This window comes from Haemorhous mexicanus, chromosome Z, assembly GCF_027477595.1.
Source record: "Haemorhous mexicanus isolate bHaeMex1 chromosome Z, bHaeMex1.pri, whole genome shotgun sequence".
Classification (NCBI taxonomy): Eukaryota; Metazoa; Chordata; class Aves; order Passeriformes; family Fringillidae; genus Haemorhous; species Haemorhous mexicanus.
In genome coordinates this window covers 65,350,616-65,370,490 of record NC_082381.1, presented here as the reverse complement: position 1 = coordinate 65,370,490, position 19,875 = coordinate 65,350,616, and the positions used below count along the sequence as shown (strand labels likewise).

Below are 19,875 nucleotides of genomic sequence, written 5' to 3'. Positions count from 1 at the left end.
TCCCATAACAGCATAAAACACAGCAGAATAAAATGAAGTTTGCTAAGAAAAGCCACAGTGGCAATTGTTTTAACAAATGGAACTTAACTTCTCAGACAATTGTAAACATGATTAATCATCCACAAATAGACATTTAAAATGTGATATTCAGTACCTGTTTGCAATGCACAGAGAAGCACATAATTGTATTGTTGAGATGGAATAAAAGATTACCACACATTTTGTAAATGTGGGGATGTGTGCATTACCTGCCAAATTATCTGAGGTAATGTGGTTTGTTCCACAAATAAACAAGGTAGGTTTACATGAAGTGTTTCACTTAACTGTAAAGAAGTTAATGTATGGCAACATCTTTAAGGAAAATTCTTCATTTAATGATTTACTTAATAATTTCTGCCTGAAACAGATTATTTTCATACACAGATTCTCAGTTGTGAAATATAAAGACAAAATAACACCCCCATCTGAAAAGATACCAAGAAGAATGTCAGTTTTTAAAAACAACAAAAATCCAATGTTTCCTTGGGCAAATTAAAGTTCTACAAAGTAATACCCTGACAAAAACACTGAGAGTATTTGCAGTGGCTAAATATCTTCTGGATAATCTTTCTGAAGATGAACATGATCTAAAAACATTTTTCTGTGAAAAGTTCCACACTTCTATGTTGAGATTCCCTGCAAACTGAAGGTTGTTCTGCTGTTGAAGTCACTACTCCACAGTCTTATTACAATATAAACAAGTAATTTCATCAGATCCAGTAATCACTAAGACTGAATGTAAAGCCAGAAAAATGTAAAACTTTATGATGCTTTTCTTCCACACATAGGTTTTTCAGAGAAAGGGTGACTGGTGACTAAATGTGTCTATATTTTACAGAATTAGCCTTCCCATCAATTAATTCAGATGAGTTATGTATCACTGAAACAATGTTAAAGGCTAAAAGGCTATTTAATTTCCTATAATCCGAGAGTTCCAACATCCACTATAAGCTCAAAAAAATAACACTTGGCATCTGATGCTGTCACGGGAACAAAATGTACAGAAAATGAAGCATGTATGGCTAAGAGCTGCTGCTCCTTAGCTGAATTTGAGCCTGTCTTCTTGGAGGCGATTTCTTGGATTGATGGTCCAGAAAACACAGTTCTCTGTTCTGTTACAGTTCTCTGTCCTGTTATGCAAAACCCAGCAAAACTGAACATATACCTAAGTTTCATGAAGCTCTCAGCTTTGGTATATCAAAACTGAACAGTTTTTAATATCCATAGAGGCAGCTCTTTCCCTGATTGATGCACATACACCCACACTCCTACTGGTTGGACAGATACAAGGAATGAGGGATGTTAATGGAAATCTAAAGGTCTTATTTACTGAGTTAATTTACTTGTAGATCTTCTCAAGCAACAAGATACACAAAATATACTTTATCCCTCTCACAATCTTTGTACAAATGAAATAAAGTGTTAGAGTTAACTAAAGAGTTTGAACCTTAATTTCTTCATCTATCAATACTGAATTGGCTCTCTCAGAAACTGAAGGAGCATCTTACCTGAATTGGGTATTGTGTCAGTCTCATGGGCCCAACTTGTACTTCTGCAGTTGAAGCCTGCTAAAGAAGAGAAGTATTACAGATATTTTTGTCAGTCTGGTTCTTAAGAAGGTAGCATTTTACGTACAAGAATCAAAGATCAAACGGAACCATGAAAGACGCTAAAAAGCACACTGGCGTATGAATAGCAGCCTTAACTTCGTTACTTTGAAGTGCACCTTACACGATCATCTTTACCAAATCCCTGTTTTTGTTTTGCTTGCCTGTAAGTTAAAAACAGTAGGGTTTTAAAAAAGGAAGCAAGAATCACACACTTCCTTTTCCCTCTTTCCCCAACAGAGTACCTAGATTACATAGAAGTACTTGTTTTTGCTGGAGCCTAGAAAGTTATTTATCTCTGGCCAAAAGCTATTCATTAGAATGTAATACAAAACTTTTTTCAAAGATCCTGTGACATATTCTAAATAATAATGTTTTAGTGGGATTGATAGGGAAAGAAGCAACTTTTGAGAAAAGGGAACTTGTTTGGGTTGCAGATTGAAAGTTGTTTTCCAGAACCATAGCCTTCAGTTTTCAGGTAAAAATATCACTACCATGTGAGCCATGACATTTTCAGAAGACGTGATAGCACATCATAATTTAAACCTGCTGCAAGAAAGCCAGTACATGTGGGCTGTGGCTGCTTTGTTTGTTATACTTCTTAGGAGCTGGACTACGTTAATACTTTTTGTGTCTTGATACATTTCAGTACACTTCTACTGTACACTACTGGTTTGTTTCACTTCAGACCATTAGCTACAGAAGGTTGTTAAGCAACAGAACAATACATATGCCCTCACACAGGCGCACATACTTAAAGAGAAGAGTCTTTAAACCTTTAAAATGTTCATACATATGGAGAATTAGCTCCAAGTTACCAATCTCCTAAAGGGCAGACTCCTTGCTCTAGTGGTCACCAGTTACCCCAGGTGCACCAGGTGTAGATGAGTTAAAGCAATCACCCTGCAAGACCTGTAATCTGACCAAAACCCTAATTGTAGGCAGATTCCCATGGCCATTCCCTGGCACATAGGAATGCTGGAGCCTTATTTCTGTGGCATTTTTCTCTGTGGCGCTCATTAGTCTGAGCCTTTTATACAGGCAATACTTAATCCTTAAAAAATGTATTTTTCAAAGGAATGTGTATAAACACTTAAAAGAGACGAAGTTCCCAGTATTCTACTCTTTCCTTGAGAGAATACAATACTGTGTTAAGCATTAACAGCCTTGCCTGCACGTGAGACAGTGGCATTATGTACAGCTACAGCTGACACGTTGGACTTTCACGCACCACTGCGCATCGATTCTTCTCAGCCCAACAACGTACGTCAGAAGGTGGTAACGGGCAGCACTCCAAAAGATTAAACTACAAAGCCTGCCACTGTTTTCCAAAGAAAAAAACTGGCCCCAATATAAGTGTAGTTAACCTCTCCTTTTCTCACAGAAAAGCTTCACTTCCCACTTGAGCTCCTGCTGTAGCAGAATGCAGCTTAGTGCCTGTAAGCATATCTGAACAGAAATGGAAGTTAGCACCCATCATCAACCATGAGTTAAGAGTAAGTGAAAGAAACAGTTCTCTGAAAGCTCACAGCTCCCATTCCCCCCAACCAAAAGAGAAAAACAGCACATTCACACTCCAATGGTACTCAATAGGAAACTCTTAAATAAATATTTTATCATCATACACTTTGATTTTAAAAAAAAGTTTTGAAGTGATCTCATTAGACAAATCTGTAAGACTACACAACAGACGTCAGTCAGTCTCAGAGAAAAAGTGTGTTTTTTGACAATACATAGCTCAAACTGTTTCAGAAGGTGTGGATCAGAAGCACGAGATTCTTCAGCACAAGAAGAATACAGGCATATCCATGCATGTTTGGACACAGATATTTATTTTATTCTCCGTTTATTAATGCCAGGGAAATATCAGGACACTCACATTGTAAATGAATGCCTTCCACTTTCTACTGCTTCAGAAGATATCCAGCATTAGTCACTCTGTATTGTCAAAAATGGAATAACTGTGTCCAAGACACAAATCAATGCAGGCAAGTCTATCAAGTCCTTTATAGAGATTACTTTATAGATTAGCCACTTTTTTTATCCTGTTTATTTTAAAACAACAGCAACAAAATAATCCACTCCCTCATACTCTGACTCAGAGTTTTTCTCCTGGCTGTTTCTGTGTCAGCCTCATGAATGAATAGAAAACACTTGAAGAGAAGGACAAGAAAATCAGGGTCTTTCTCTTCCTCCCTTCCTTCCAGATTCAGGGTGCTCCTGCCTTTCCTAACAGCAGGAAAGCTAGGTGAAAATTAGAAAATCAGAGACTCCTGATGTAGGTGAATGTGTCCCTATCCTGCTCAGTGCAGACTTGATGGGGTCAGAACCACAATGGGATGCAGAATAGGTGCTGTTCTACCTGAAAGATTGTTATGTATTGTCTTTGAATTCCCAAAATGCTCAACTTCATTACTTATACAATGCACAGAAACAGATGGGACAAATTAAAGTTGGTAATGAACCTGAATATGGGAAGGATAAATAAACCTTCTCATTAGATATTGCAAAAAATATGTTTGACATCCTCCTTTCTGGTCTTTAAGTTCTGAGTCTTGTTTCACAACCTGAATCAGACCCTTGGATTTATATTCCCAAATTGCTGTGGGTATAAATGACTGACTCACTTTTCTCTGTCAAACTCAGCTAAAGGAGGCAGCAAAAATAATTACATGTATGCCTGGCCTTCACAAATGTCCTACAGATCTCTCAGTTGCCTGAAGGAACTAATTCCACATCTTCTGAACTCCCAGGAGAATCTGATCATGTGGACGTTGCGCATTAGTGATACCATGACCATACCTCTGTTCATTTCCTCGCTTAAGTGAATATCACATTGCTGATAATTTCCAATTTGAATAAAGCTCTCATTATTTGACTGACTGCCAGGAAGGACTGCTAATAGATCTGCAACCTAAATCAATTAGTGTAGTAGCTCATAACAGACTTTTCTGGTAAAACATGCAGAGACAAGCCTGATTCCAAAGAGGCCAGTGAGAAAACCCCTAATTTCAGTAAGCAGAGGAACAGACACTGTATTGAAAGCAAAGAAATAACCACCCAGAAATAATAAAAGCATAAAACCAGGGGGGAAAAAAGTTTGTTTTAACATTTTTAACTGCCCAATATTATTTTCAGTATCATTGTAATCTCCTAAGCAATCTCCCCAGGAATCAGCTATGAAACAAATAATGAAACAAAGTCAATAGCACTTTCTTAACTCTTATGCTTTTGTGCAAACCAGTGATCACCAATTACTTTACTATCATAGCAGTGCCATTAAGCAAAATGCATTACTACTTCATTGAATTTTCACCTTTCTAATCACTAGTACTAAAGTCTTTACCCCAGTATGGCTGCAGACTTACAGCCCATGCAGTTTATGAATCATCAATAATTACCAACACACCACTGTAATTAGTGTAGACTAATTAGTACAGCAAAATCTTCTTGCATAATTCTGCGCTGCTCCAGAGCAACAATAGCAGCTAGAGCCAACCAAACAGTGATGCAAAGGTGTTGGTGAATTCAGCCCCCTGAAAAGGCTCAGGATGGATGTGCCAGTTGAGAAGCAACATGCAGATGCCAAGGTCCCTTTGGACACCCTTTTGCCCTGAAGGCTCCCTGCCCTCTTCCCTTTTCCTTTCACTAGTGCATCCCTTCATTCAGCTTTGTAGTGTTCTCAGACATCTGTCTCTTTGGTGTTGCAAGCCACTAACAGCAATCTCATTTTGACACAGGTTTCACCTCAGCCTTGTGCTCCCCTGGCCGCATCTTTGCCAGGGCTCTTCTGCACTTCCCTCCAGCTCAGTTTCCTCTATCCACACTGCTGGTGAAGACTGACACTTCAGCCTGTTCCTTGACTATTACCATTTTCATGTTTGATTGTACCACTATATTCAACCTCAAGTCTCTTGGCTATTTTTTTTTCCTGGCCAAACTGCAGACCACAGCCATGTACGGCTGCAACCCTGGCCTTAGTCTTGCATGAATTCCCTTACAAGACACAGGGCCAAGAGCTGTTGTCCAGCACCCTTGGCCTGGAGCTGGTGTCCCGTACATCTGCCTGCTACAGCACGCCAGACAAGGGTGCCCAGCTCTCCTTCCACTGTTCAGCAAAGCTACACTCCTCTGCTCTTCCCCATTTTTTTTTCTTTGTCAGCTTCTACAGTTACCGGGAGTATCACTTGACCTGTTTAGCAATTTGTGTTTATAAAGAAGGGGCAGGTTTATGGGAGAAAACTGGAGAGGTCTTTTCAGCTCTAAGTCAAAAAGCCCCTAAATGATAATTTGGCAAAGGCTGAGAGACTAAGTAGGATGAATCACTCCTACAGTACATACTCATACTGCTGGAGCTTGGTCCTGAGCTAGATGGTTTAGTGGTCTGACCTACCCAGCTTTTTCAGACACCATCTTCCCTGCCTCACACATTTGACTGACTGACTCTTTATCCTCTCCACCCACCAGAACAGTTACTGTCTCGGTAACTACAGCAACTCTCTTTCAGGAAAGACAGCTCTCTGCCACCTTGTTGTCAAATTCTGTTGGGTTTTGTAGTAGTTGTCAGATTCTCCTTGAGCGGTTTCCAGTTGACTTTTACGTCTTCTTGCTGAGCTGCTCGTTCCCTTCATTTTCCTCACCCCCACTAGAGGGCTGCCAGCTCCCTCTGCTCCAGGAGCTGCTCCCCTCTTGCCAGCCAACTGCCACTTTTCCACAGAGTCCAGAGGAGCATCAGATGGTCTGGACAGCTCAACTCTGAAGTTAATACAAAGTCATGCTATTTTATTTTCTGAAAACAATGATCAAACACACATACTACTTAGAAGAAATAAAGTTTTATCACTGCTGGTTCAGCCACTGAGTCTCTGCAAGCACTCCTAAGAGAAGTCTGACCCACGAGATGTGTAGGTAAAAAATAAACACGTGTTTGGAAGCGGTGGCCGGCTAACAACATTTCTGACAACACACACTGAGGCATGCAGCATAAAATTACTACATCCACAGGCAGCACACAGGACCCCAAATCCTCAAGACCTGTAAGTTTGGCAGGGTCTGCATGTAGCTCAAGGATAGCGTTCATAAGCCTGCATCTGGTTCTTCTGCCTCTCAAAAGCAAACAGAATTGGGCTAAGGCCATATCAACACCTCCAGTTAAAGCTATGTCACTGCACACAAGAGAATTAGATATTTACAAGGGAGAAGGACAAAGTCAAGAGGAAGAAGAGCCCTTCCTTCCATGACTACTTTTCACCTCTGGGTGACGAAATTCAGCTCCTGTTGGGTACTCTTACTCATGGGTACTCTTACCCATGACCTTTGAGCTCCTTTTCTGCAGTGACCTGTGTCTGAAAAGGAGCATTAGGCCCTAACTTTCTTTCCCACCTCCTTCTTCCCTACCAACCTTGCCTTCATCTGATGGGAAAGCACTCATTTAGCAGTGAAGCATTTGAAACCAAGCATGGCTAGGCATAGAATATCACATATCAGATCCACCAGCCCACTGCAGTCCCTGCATTTCTCCTGTTCTCTGAATATCAGCCTGACTGGGTTCCTAAGAGGACCTACCATAGAGATGCCTCTGTCTGCAAACTCTGTGTGTTCTTCAGTGTGAGCCATATGCCAAGACTTCATATCTTAGTAGAGATAAGATGGTCACCAGTTCTGGAGATAAGCAGAAGCTCTCACAAAAACTTCAAAGTAAGAATCAAATGCTTAAAATGGAACTTCTGTGAATCACACAGTTGAGAACGCAATGAATGTCTAAGTTGGTTGGGGTTTTTTGTGTTTCATTCTCAGAATCTGTTTCTCCTTTGCACAAACTCCTTTTGTACAAAGCTGAGAAGTTTTGTCTCAGAATCAACTTCAGGAACAGATGTTAAGATTTCTTTCTTCCTTCATTCTCATTCTGGTCTATATGGTTTCCTGGCTTGTGTTTCAAATAAGAAATTGGAAAAATAAGTAGTCAAAACAACAGATCTGTTTCTTCTCTATTTCTCACTCCCTTTTTCATGCCCAAGACATAAGTCATCCATTTTTAAGCAACAAAAGTCAGTAGTATGCTTGTATACTCCTGCTGTTTCAATTTAAAACCAGTGGTAAGGGAAAAAAAACCAAACCAGGTGAATGCAGGTAAACCTCTGAAAGACTTGGGGAACAGAGAGGGAAACAAAAAGCAGTTAGCACCAACAGGTCACAAGTAGTGGATCACCCTAAGGAAAACAAAAATTGAGAAATTAATATCAGTGTACAGTTGATAGAGATTTTAGCTGACCTCTTGAACAAGCAAGCTGACACTTGTAAAATAATCCTATGAGGTTTAAGATATTAAACATGTATCTGGTATAAAATGATAACTGAAGAAAGAATATTATTTTAGGACTTCTTACATTCAGTTCACAGTTTGGTAGCAGCTTCCTTGTGAATACATTATCATAACAGGACAATAGAACAAACAAGCAGAAGAGACACTAGGTCAGCCATTATGGTGCTACATTTGGCATACAAACTACCATTGTTGAGCAGTCCTAATTCTGCTCACAGCAGCAGCTACTCTGAGACCTTTCAAGGCTGCAAAAGACTTAGAAACTTTCTATCCATAGAGGGTAGTCCACACCCCATTTATTCCTATAATTTGCAGACTAGGGCTTTTAAGCATCTGGAAGCAGTCCTGCAGTTTGTACACACAATTTCTCACCATGCAGATTTTTCTCACATGAATTCAAGGATCACGATCTACTATTAGGATCACTACCAAAATTCTGGTTCTTCGTATCAACACAGAATAAATTTGGTATTCGAGATACAGTTGGTTGAACACATTTGAGTAGGATGATCCTTAATAAAACCCAAAAAGGAGATTTCTAAACACATTCCCATTTTTAAAAAAACCTGTAAGGAACAATCAAAAAAATCAGTCAAACCAAACAATCTTGGCCCAACATCCTATCTTCAGAAGTGGCCAAAAGCAGATGGAAAACTGGAAAATGCAAAAGCAGGACAGACACAGAGCGACACTGTCCCTTACACCCCCTAACCTTGATGTTTATAGCTTGTCTTAGCTTATGATTTTCTTCTCACAAAGCAGCAGCGCATGTAAATTAAGATCTTCCCTTTCTTCACTGACCATGTAGAATGTCTCAAAACTTACAGCACTGGGAAATTTCCTCCCCTTTCCCCTGATATTGAGAGCATGAATAAGAAGGAGGGCTTGGGTCATGGCTTGAGATGTTCACTTAAACTCCAATGAATAAAGAGTCACAAAACTTTTGGCATGAAGGGACACCTGAAGGCCATCTAGTCCCTTCAAGTGGTGCTGTTGCAATACTTGATCAGGTCAGCCATGGCTTTGCCCATCCCTTGTCATCATGGCTGCTGCTCAGCCATCACATTCCAGCCTGCACTGACAAGACAGGAAGTAAAATCCATTTTCTGGACAAGTGCTTTAATTTCCAAACTACTGTGTTAGATTTTTGGAAGGAAAAATGACTACAGAATGCATCAAGCTTCTTTTGAATACTTTTGACTTTATCAACAAAAGTTTCTCTGAGAGTATATTTATTTTGTTAGCACACAAATTTCACTTCACTGAATATACTTGGCAGGTAAGTTATGTTAATGCCCTTGCAGCTTGAAGAGGTGAAGGGAAAACAAACTTTTACAAGCATCTGTGAAGTGAACAGAATATGTCCAGCCTTATGGATCTTGGCATGGTGAGACTTCTTTCTGTAAATCCATCTGTCATTACTGTCCATTCTCAACTTCGCAGAAGTATGAGTCACACACATTACTGGGGAATCCGATCAAATTTCTTTACCTCAGGGAAAAACACACCAACTGAGACTGAGCTGTTCCAAAAACACATGCACTGGTGTCTGGGAGAGAGCAAAATTCAAGACTATAGATACAGAGAGACATAGAAGTTAATTGTTTTTTCGTCTTTATGTGTTGAGGTAGTCAAAAAAGCAGCCAATGTGAGGATAGGACCAAAGATACAAACAAAACAACTTTATACTACCATGTAAATTTATGGTGAACCAGCACTTTCAATGTTGTACATAAGCTTTTGCTTTCCTTGAGATAAATTAATGAAAACTAGAAAAATTAAAGAGAAAGCAACAAGAATAATAATGAAATTTCAAGATATCTTAGGCTGCTTCTTCTAGGAAGAGAGCTTCCTAAGGAACTGAACAGGTATCTATGAAATCAGGAGCAGCTAGAGCAGAATGAAGAATGACTCACCAAGAGTATTCCCAATACAAGAAATTTGATGCTTGCGCTTAGAGCAGGCAACTGGAAGGGGCATTGTTAAAAGAGCAGTTGAACAAAACTTACCAAAGGTAAGGCCCCTGTGCTGCTGCAGAGCACATCAGTAGGAACATAACCTCGAGTGGCAGGCCCCTCAGTTATAAGTTAAGAGAGGCCCAGGGAGTGATCCCTCTCCATCTGCCCTCTTTTCTCTCTGTTGCCTGAGGCTCCTTACACTTGCCCAAGACAAGAAAACAGGCAGACAGACTTATGGTTATAACCATAAGATCAATTAAGTAGATCAATTCTTGGGCAAGGCAATTAAAATTGATATAAAAACCACAAGAAGTGAGTTTCAATACCGGATATTTCAGGTAATACAATCATAGAAATATGGACAGAAACAGCTAGAACATAATTTGCAGAAAGAGATTAGCTAAATAGTCATGATAATCTTCCATCACCTCTTGGCCTAGGCACTCATAACTTGTGACGCATATTGCTAGTCTGCAATCAAACAATCATTTTAAAATGCAAAATTTACTTTGCCTTCCAAACACTGATTAAGAAAAATGAACTATTTAGCATTTTACTGAAAGTAAACAAAATCACCAAGATTATGCACCTCAACAGACTGAGACCAGTCAGAAGCAGCACCTGAAATCCTGGTGTGCAAGTACACATGTAAGTAATTATGGACTCTATTACAAAGGTTAAAAGGGGAAAAAAATTGACTCAAGGCATGTGCTGTGGTGTCATGGTTTGACACTGGCCAAATGCCAGGCACCCACAAACACCTCTCACTCACCCTCCCTGCTACAGCTGGACAGAAAAGTGAAAATTTTGTGAAGGCTTCATGAGTTGAGATAAGGACCAGAAGAAAACACTCCAAGGTCAAAACAGTCTGAAATTAAAGATATTGAGTTTATTACTAACAGAATCAGAGGAGGATAATGAGAAGTAAAATAAGCCCTTTAAGAACACCTTTTCCCCCCCAACCCCTCCCTCCTTCCCACTGACAGCACAGGGAGACAGGGCATGGGGATTTGGTCAGTTCATCACCCGAGGTTTTCTTCTGCTGCTCAGGGAGAGGAGCCCTTCCCCTGTGAGGCCATGGGGTCCCTCCCACAGTTCTCTGCAAACTTTCCCAGCATGGTTCCAATCTCATGAGCAGCAGTCCTCCCAAACTGCTGCAACCTGAGTCCCTCCCACGGGCAGGCAGACAGTCCTCCCAAAACTGCTGTGGTGTGGGTCACTCTTCCACAGAGTACAGTCCTCCAAGGACAGGCTGCTCCAGCCTGGAAGGAGGGCCCCCCTCTCTCCATAGAGTCTCCTACTGGACAACAGCCTCCTCCAGGCATCCACTCCAGCATGGCCAGCTGATGGATCCCTGCATCCCCTGTGGATCCCCAAGGGCTGCAGGGGCACAGCTGCTTCACCATGGTCTGCACCACAGCCTGCAGAGGAATCTCAGCTCTGGCACCTGGAGCACCTCCTCCCCTCCTTCTGCACTGACCTTGGGGTCTCCATGTTGGTACCCTCACACCTTCTCATCTCCTCCTCTTCTCTGGCTGGAATTAAAACTATGCCACTGCTTTTGCTTTGATTTCTTCTTAAATATGTTATCACAGAGGCACTACCAACATCTCTAACTGGTCCAGGCTTGGCCAGCAGCATGTCCATCCTCAGAGCCATCAGGGATTGGTTCTGCCAGACATGGTGGAAGCTTCCGGCAGCTTCTCACAGAAGTCACCTCTTTGGCTCCCCCACTACAAAAACCAGGTTGTGCAAAACCAACACATGTGGTGTTGTTCATTTCTCCAACCCTATTCACTGTAGATACTGCTAGCTTTCAACACCAGCCCCAGGCTGCAGTGGTTGCCAAGCTGCTTCTTCAGAGATGCATGATAGATGCCACGATCAGAGTGTTGGCTTTGCATTGCCCCTATACTTCTTTTCTTGGGTGGGCATTGCTGGAATGAATTTTTTCCTGGTTCAAAGAGGTCTGTTCCTATCTTCTTTTGCCAGCTCCTGAAAGCCACCTACACACCTCAGCCTAAAACCTCTATAAAACACTATATGCCTCTTGCTGGAACAAAGAAGAAAAAAAGCCAAAAAAACCCCAACAAAACCCATAACAAGCATGTTCTGATGAGAGTGAGTCATTTATTGAAGTTTTCTGAATTGTCTTGCAGTTAGAAAAAAACCTCAGCATTGAACTTTGATCTACATTTTACAAAAAAACCAAAATAAACTCCAGTAAAGAACAGGGCATTGAGCATAAAGGACAGATACATGTCCTTTGAAAACATAATGTTCTCTCCTCCCTGCTCCTTCACACTGTCAGACAGCATTTGTTTTGCAGCACTTCTGTCTTGATTGATGAGTTTGGGAGCAGGCAGTGGAAAACAACTAGTTTGGCTTTTGATTAAAACTTTAGCATCCACAAGATATGTCTTAGAATTATGCCTAGGAACTCTATTGAAAATATCCCCAAACCTCCACAAAAATACAAAACCCAGCAAAACTCCAAACTGCAAATTCACAGTACAAACACCAATAAAACAAAAATTAAATCTTCCCAAGTTTATAGCATAACGGACACCGCACCTATGGACACTTTCCCCATTACAGTCTAACATTGACTTTAAAATCCAAACCCAGCATTTAAATATATGTCAAAATTAACTAGTTTGCCATTGACCCTTTAGTTAGAAACCCACAAATAGAATTATTCCCAGAGCAGACCCTACCATCTCAAGTATCATGAGTGATGCTGTCTCCTGTAACAAAGCCTCCAGCTTAGCACTGTCTGTTATTGTGAAACTACAAATTATCAACATGAAAGTCTGTGCCATGTCTCACACTAAAAATTGTGCAGACAACGAAAATCAAAGCCAAATTCTCATCAAAATAAACAGCTCCAAGGCTCTTATGCTGACTGAATAATTCATGATCACATTTAATTCAGTTCAAGTTTCTATTCTAGTTTTGACAAAGGCGCTGCAGCTAATCCAGACAGCAGCAGTCATGTCTCAAATACTCCAAGACTGATATCCAGATATCACACTCTGTGATATGCACAGTGCCTTGCCCACTTGTGAGTCATCAAACTAAGCCACAACAGACGTTACACAAACCAGCATTTCCACCCTCTGTGTTTTGTCGTTCAAGACTAAATTGTTTACAAAGGTTGTCTCACCTATTTTACAATTCTCAAAGACAAAAGGCTTTTCTAATAGGGCACAGGGCTGACTACCCAAACAGATGTGAAGACTGAGGAAGAGTGGAAGGAGTATTTGTACAAGGAAGGTTTAAGTGACATACAGGAAGTGGTAGAGAAAGGGGAAGCTCTGCCTCAGAGGAACAGGGAAGCAGGTGTTAGATGCACCTGGAGAATTCATACCTTGCAGAAACAAAAAATACTTTGATGAAACTTAGTTACCCAGTCTTACAAACTTGAATGCAGTCATGAAAATTTGACTGCCATTATTCTGTTCATTTAAAGGCAGGTAGGATAAGCATCTAATTTTAGGATTTAATTTTTGCATACAGGTGCAATCCCAAAAAGCTCTGCAAAAGCATGGAAAGAAGGCATACAATAGACCTTTGCCTGGTCTGTTGAACCAGTGCAAATCATTACTTGCACAATAAGCAATAAAAATTTTGGTATTACTTATCACTACTTACACAGTGTACGTGTGTGTGTGTGAAATGAAAAGCTTTCTGGAAAAAGTATTTTTTTGGACATTTTGTTCCAGTCTTACCAAAGAGAAGCACCATTAATTAAGTGCCACGGTTCAGACTCGGCATTACAAGACTCAGGCAAATGTTCTACAGAGACCTCTTACTGCTACTCCAGTTTTTATGTACTGACATCTCTTTGAACACAATATAGTCATTTTTCTCCACCATTAGGATTGTCCATTATTGAATTATGCAACTTACTACCAGCACATTACTGAGGAGATAAAAAAAATTGCACACACAGGGAAGCCTGACCCTCTTGCCAATCAATTTTCTCCCATGGCTTCTGCTCATGCACAGCATGAACTTCCACCCTTAAGAATCAAAAGTGGAAGTTCTGCCTACTGTGTGCAATGCTAACTGCCAAACTTTTTCTCCCCAAAGAAGAGTTGTAGCTGTCTAGTTTCAATGCACCATATACTGCAGAAGCTGAACCCAGCTTCTGCATTATAGAAATGCTTAAATAGAAAATAGAATTGCTTAATTCTATTTTATGAGCAGGATTTCTGGAGACAAAAAGGGCTTCTTGTACAGTTAAAGGCAGCATAGCCCAAATGTTCAGGACTTCACCGAATTAAGCCCTCACTAAGCAATAGGAACCATATATCTGCCATGAACCATGGAAGAGTATTAATATCCTCTCCAAGAGATCACATGGATGTTAAAAGCCTGACACTTTCCAACCACCCTTATTAAGAAATCCAGCCCCTGAAAGCCATAAAACATTTTAGTTTCAATTCACAGGCAAACATTTTCACCAACACAGATTTTATAAGACACGATGTCTTCATTTCAGTGAATTAGACCCTCTGTCATGGACAACTCCAATGAATAACTGCTTATGTGTAAATTATTCACACTGTTACACTACAGTCCATGAGATTACAACAGAAAAAGCTATTGCTGAGTGTTCTGTTATATACCTCTCTCATATATCTCTTTATTTTACAGCTATCTTTGGATGCACTCTGCAGGGAAATATGTTGTATTCCCTGTTAATATTGTACTTACTACAAGTGCATGTCACAAGACAGGAAACAGTAACTTCTGTAAGCTTCTTACTGGGTCCCATTCAGTTTTCAAAGAAGTAAAGAAATATTTGATTGTCACAAACTAAGGGGAAGGAGCTGCCAAAAGAGCAGGTAAAGTGGTCTGGGCATTCAGGCCACTTGTACTACCCTGTGTCACTCTGTGACAGAGTTCTATGGAAGAACAAAAATATTGTGATATATTGAACAAAAGATGCAATACAATATCATTTTATAAAACATATGGGGTCACTCTAAAATGAGTGTTGATAAAACCATATTTAAATATTTATAAATATATATATATAACCCATATAAAATCATAAATTTTCAAGAGAAAGAATTTTAATAAACTGTTGAAGTCCTGTTGAAGACTGATGAAAAGGGTTTGTTGGAATGTCACAGGCAAAGCTGTTGAAAAAACTGGAGGAAAAAACCAACTGCAAGATAGGCAGCGTAGCAGAGAGCCTTGACTGCAGGAGTCACAGAAATAAGGTGAAATTCAAACAATACAAAGAGCTATGTTGCTATCTGTTAGAAGTTTCTTAGCTGAATACAACAGAAAAAGCAGACACGACAGCTTAGGACTCCCATCAGTAAATCAGAGACCAGAAATAAACTTTTTCAAGGCTTTGATGAAACTGAAGGAGATACAGGAGGTGGGTCCAACAATTGTAAGGGCCAGCTCTCTGACCCAAGAGTCCAGAAATTACATTTTACTTCACATAGCAAGTTGCTGTTAGAGATCAAATGCTTTCCCAAAAGCAAATAAGACTTTGGGATGGGAGGCCTTCAGTCAAAGAACATAAAAAGTTCACTTCTGGGCATACATAGAACACTGACTTGCTCACTAGTCCCACCTGTAGAAATTCCTGTGATGAAGTGGTAATGCAGATTGCTGGATCCCCACAGTGACTAACAAAAGAGCACCCCATACCCTTTCAGTTACGGCATTGCAAATATATCATTACTACCCCTTGCAGAATTTAGACCTCAAGTCTTCAGATCCATATAAAATTACTAAAACAATGAATTTTCACAGATGCAGCTCTTGAAGAAATCCCGTTTTTCCCTTTTAGTCCTCAATGGCATGGAGCTAACCAACTGCTCCAAATTTTGCTGCCAGACATGTGTCATAACCGCTCCAGGGCTATTTTACACTTCTGGGTGCAATGACCCTGAGAAAAAGTTAAGTCAAACGGGTGCTCTGATTTTTCCAGTCAAGCTGGATGGTTCTACTTGTGCCCCTAAATATTTTGCTTAGTCAGGCTTCAATGAAGATCAGGATTGCAAAGACATAACAGCTGCAGAGGGTCATATCAAGCCACCGAACTAACATCGTATCTCTGAGAATGGTCAACACAAGATAATTTGTACCAGACCAGCGTAAGCACATGTGACACCTCCCACATCCATTCCCTGCTGAAGGCCTTAGACATTTCCAAAACACACAGGAGTAATTTCTTACTTATTAATCCCCCCCAAAAAAGCTCTTTTGCTTATTTTTGTACTGTTGCTGGGAACTCATGCTATGTGCACCATGGAACACTACCTCCTTTTTTATATATAACTGAGAAGCACAGCACAGTCTGACACAATCTGTAATTTGCAGTCATTATGTTTTTTCACAGAGACCGCCAGGTAACAGATACAGATTATTCAGAAAACTGTCATTAAAAATAAAGCAAAGACATTTTAAAGTCCTCTAGGTAGATATAGTTGTATTATCGAAGATGGTGTGAATCAACATACCCTGAATCCACAGTAGGTCTGAGACAACAGCTCTGATAGTCCTAAAGGCAATTTTACAGTCAGCGTGGTGGACTTACCATGCAGAGAGATCTGTTCTGAAATGGGAATTTGCCTTGTGTACTCTAAAAAACAAGTGGCCTTGACACACCGCTGCAGTAGGCATGAATCTGCAGTAGGTCAGAGACAACAGCTCTGATAGACTTACAGGCAATTTTACAGTCAGCATGGTGTACTTACCATGCAGAGAGATCTGTTCTGAGATGGGGATTTGTCCTGTGTACTCCAGAGGACTGGAGGAGGCCTCAGGAAAAGAGCCCCCACAAAAGTTAGCAGAAAGATGAGAAAGAAGGTGAGAAGTAATTCTGCTAGTCATGAGAGCTATGGGGAGTTTATAGAAGCATGCACTGCTCACCCATTTCAGTTTCAATTTTCATGAAAATATGTACTAAATACAAACAAAATGCTGAGAAAATGCCATTTCCCCATAAAAGTCTGAAGTGCTTGCTTATGCTTAGTATTTCATCTTATCGAAGTTTCTTGTGTTTCAATTCCCCTTGTAGCTTCTAGCAGAGACACACATATATTTGCAGATACACTTTGTCCCATAAAAGTTTAAATTAAATGCCTTTGTATTAGCTGGCTTTTTTATATTTCACTTCATTAAAACAACACCCCAAAAATATACTTTGCCATTAAAAATAAAAATCAAAAGAAAAGTCATTCTCTAATCTTGCATTTTAATTTCAATCATGATGTATGCAGAGGTATTTTTTTAATTATTCAGTAATTTTTACCACATTCAAAATATGATTGCCTCAAAACACTATGAGTAAGCTAAGAAATATCTATTTGGAAGTCTACAAAGGCAAGCTAAAGGCAAGGCTAGGGACAGTTCCCATTGGTTTTGGGAGTGAGATCTTCAACTGTGTGCTGGAAACTACCCTTCCAGCCAAGGGAGTTTGCTCCCACTTGGTCACACTGAGACAACCTCTGTGGTGTTGCAGGAATCCTCATCCCAAAGCAGAAACTGTCTCCTCAGTTTTCTCTGGGGAGGCAAAAGCCACAGCATGAAAGGCATTGGGCCATCTCAGAGCTTGGGACACTGAAATGTCAAACTTTTCCTATATCAGATCATAAAAGAGTTTACCTTACTTCTTATTGCACTATAATAAAATGCAATAATTTTGTAGTTATTGATCATGTTACCACATTGGGAAAATGAAGAAGCCTTACCTATGCTTACAGCAAATAAAAACTATTCCTACATTTCTCATGCATAACGGTCACTTTGAATTTTCTTTGTTACATGAGACACTTGCCAAAAGGTGCAGTATGTACACAGGTTTAGGCAAAAGTTTGCACAGTCTTTACACAAGTTCAAGTAACTAGATTATACTATGGACACAGTAATTTCACTGGTACCCACAACAAATTATTCTATTGTCACGGAAGACTAGTGAAGAGGCTGAGAGTGTACAAATAGGATAAATACACTCTAACTTGAAAAGATTTATAAGCATGTTTTACTACCACTTTAAAGACTGGTTCTGAGAAAATGAAACAGCTGCATGAGTACCCATCTAATTAAAGATGGCTTGGTTGAACCATTTTCTATGTTGCTCATGACAGGCAGACCTGCAGTTGTTCCTACTTCTCACTGAAATGTGTACGTCACGAAGCAGCACAGTAGTCTTCATGAATTTATATGTACAGCAGAGCATACATGACCCATTGTCATACACTTTACCCTTCTGTTGCTGCCAGCAATAACAGGAAAGCATTTCATCCATGTGCTGCCTCCTATGACTAGGTTCTCCACCAAAAGAAACATGACAACAGAACCAGCAACAGCCCACTCATCCACCTTGCTTAGTTTCTTTTGACAGACTTGGGATCAGAAGCAAACCAAATAAGAAACCATAATTATTTAAAGATTGATTGCTAAATTCTTCACCTTAGTGCTCCACTTCATCTTTTTCTACAAAAGGGAATGAACTTCCATTTCTGTATGTGCTCACTGAACACATCTGCAAGCATTAAACACAGAGTGGAGCCAAATCTGTAACTACATACAAGATGTTATGGCTGATGGTGAGATGAGTAAATAATCACTCATTTCATTTTTCACCCTGAATATTGATCTAACAGTGCAACCTCTATCCAAGGTGTGAAATACATTATCACAAAAAGTTAAAAAAACCCCATGTCAGTTACCAAACAAAGGAGGAAGAGCAGCAAGCACTGCAATTCCATTTGGGGAGACACTGGGCCTTTTTAGGTCTGATCTAGTTGCTCAAGGCCACCTACTTCTCCCTTGTAATAGTGGCACAGCTGAGGTGCTTATGGTCAGGTGCCCTAGTACAAGAGTGGCTGAGTCTCAGCAAGAGCTGTAGGGTCTCCGTCCTATGCTTCCAACTTCAAAAAGGAATATCACTGGGCTGTAGTTAGGGGTAGTCAGCTGCTGAAGCATGTATCCATCCTGACAGTGCGCATTCTGCAGCTGATGTTGCAGCAATCATTAGCACTCAAGCTTTAGTAACCTAAAGTTGGTTTAAAACTACTGTGGGTATCTCTATGGTAACATGCCTTTGGACCTCTGCACTGCAGCATGAAGTTAGATGTACCAGATAGGGAGAAATTTTTCAGCTGGATCCTCCCAGCTAATAGAAGACATTAATGTATTAGAAATAAAGCCTTTTGAAGAAGCAGTAAATCAGGTGAATATTTTTATCAAAGTATAACCAGAATCTCAAACTGACTATAGTAAGTTCTAATTTATGAATAAATGAAACATTTTCCCTGGAATTTTGTGGTTGAAACACTTCTCTTGTTGAAGTGAAATTTTCAAATAATCAGAAAATCCAATTCTTACTAACTTCCCATTAGCACGCAAGTGAGTTGCTGAGTGAGTTTTTAAGAAGGCAAGCAGGAAAATTTTGAAAGGAGATTAGAGAAGATTCACAGAAGACTCTTCCCTGTCTTACACTCAGTTTTGTGATAGGCAGCATGAAGATAGTTTTTTCTGTCACACATTTATGCCATGATTTTTTCCTGTCTGTGGCATGCATATTGATAGTAAAAAAGAATTTATACCTGTATTGTCAGATACTAATCAGTTTAGACAATACTTGGAATAGACAAAGAACAACCCTCCCTCAGAGTGAGGAAGAATGATTGAAGACATTTAGCAGGTGGTAGAAGCAGGCTGTGAACTGTGACCAAAAAGAACCAAGAAATTCACCCATTTAAATGTATCCTGCTTTGATGCCATTTTCAATAATGACAATCAATTTATTTTCAATAATGGCAGTACCTCTGTAACTATTCAAAAAGGCAAGGAGAGGGGCAATAAAATAACTAAAATGTGTTTTGGGAATAAAGTCAACCAAAACTGGAGGAAAGATGCCAGCAGATGGCTCACCCAACCTGCAGATAAAAATACAGCAAGTATATGTACA

The 19,875-nt window shown here is 40.0% G+C and overlaps 1 protein-coding gene across 1 annotated transcript in view; it reads right to left on the bottom strand.

The window, feature by feature from the left end:
- Positions 1-19,875, bottom strand: part of PDE8B (phosphodiesterase 8B) — an 80,018-nt gene that overhangs the window by 39,252 nt on the left and 20,891 nt on the right. The window contains exon 2 of the mRNA XM_059837175.1: positions 1,548-1,607. Within this exon, the coding sequence (XP_059693158.1) occupies positions 1,548-1,607 (60 nt within the window). The remainder of the gene's footprint in view (positions 1-1,547; positions 1,608-19,875) is intronic.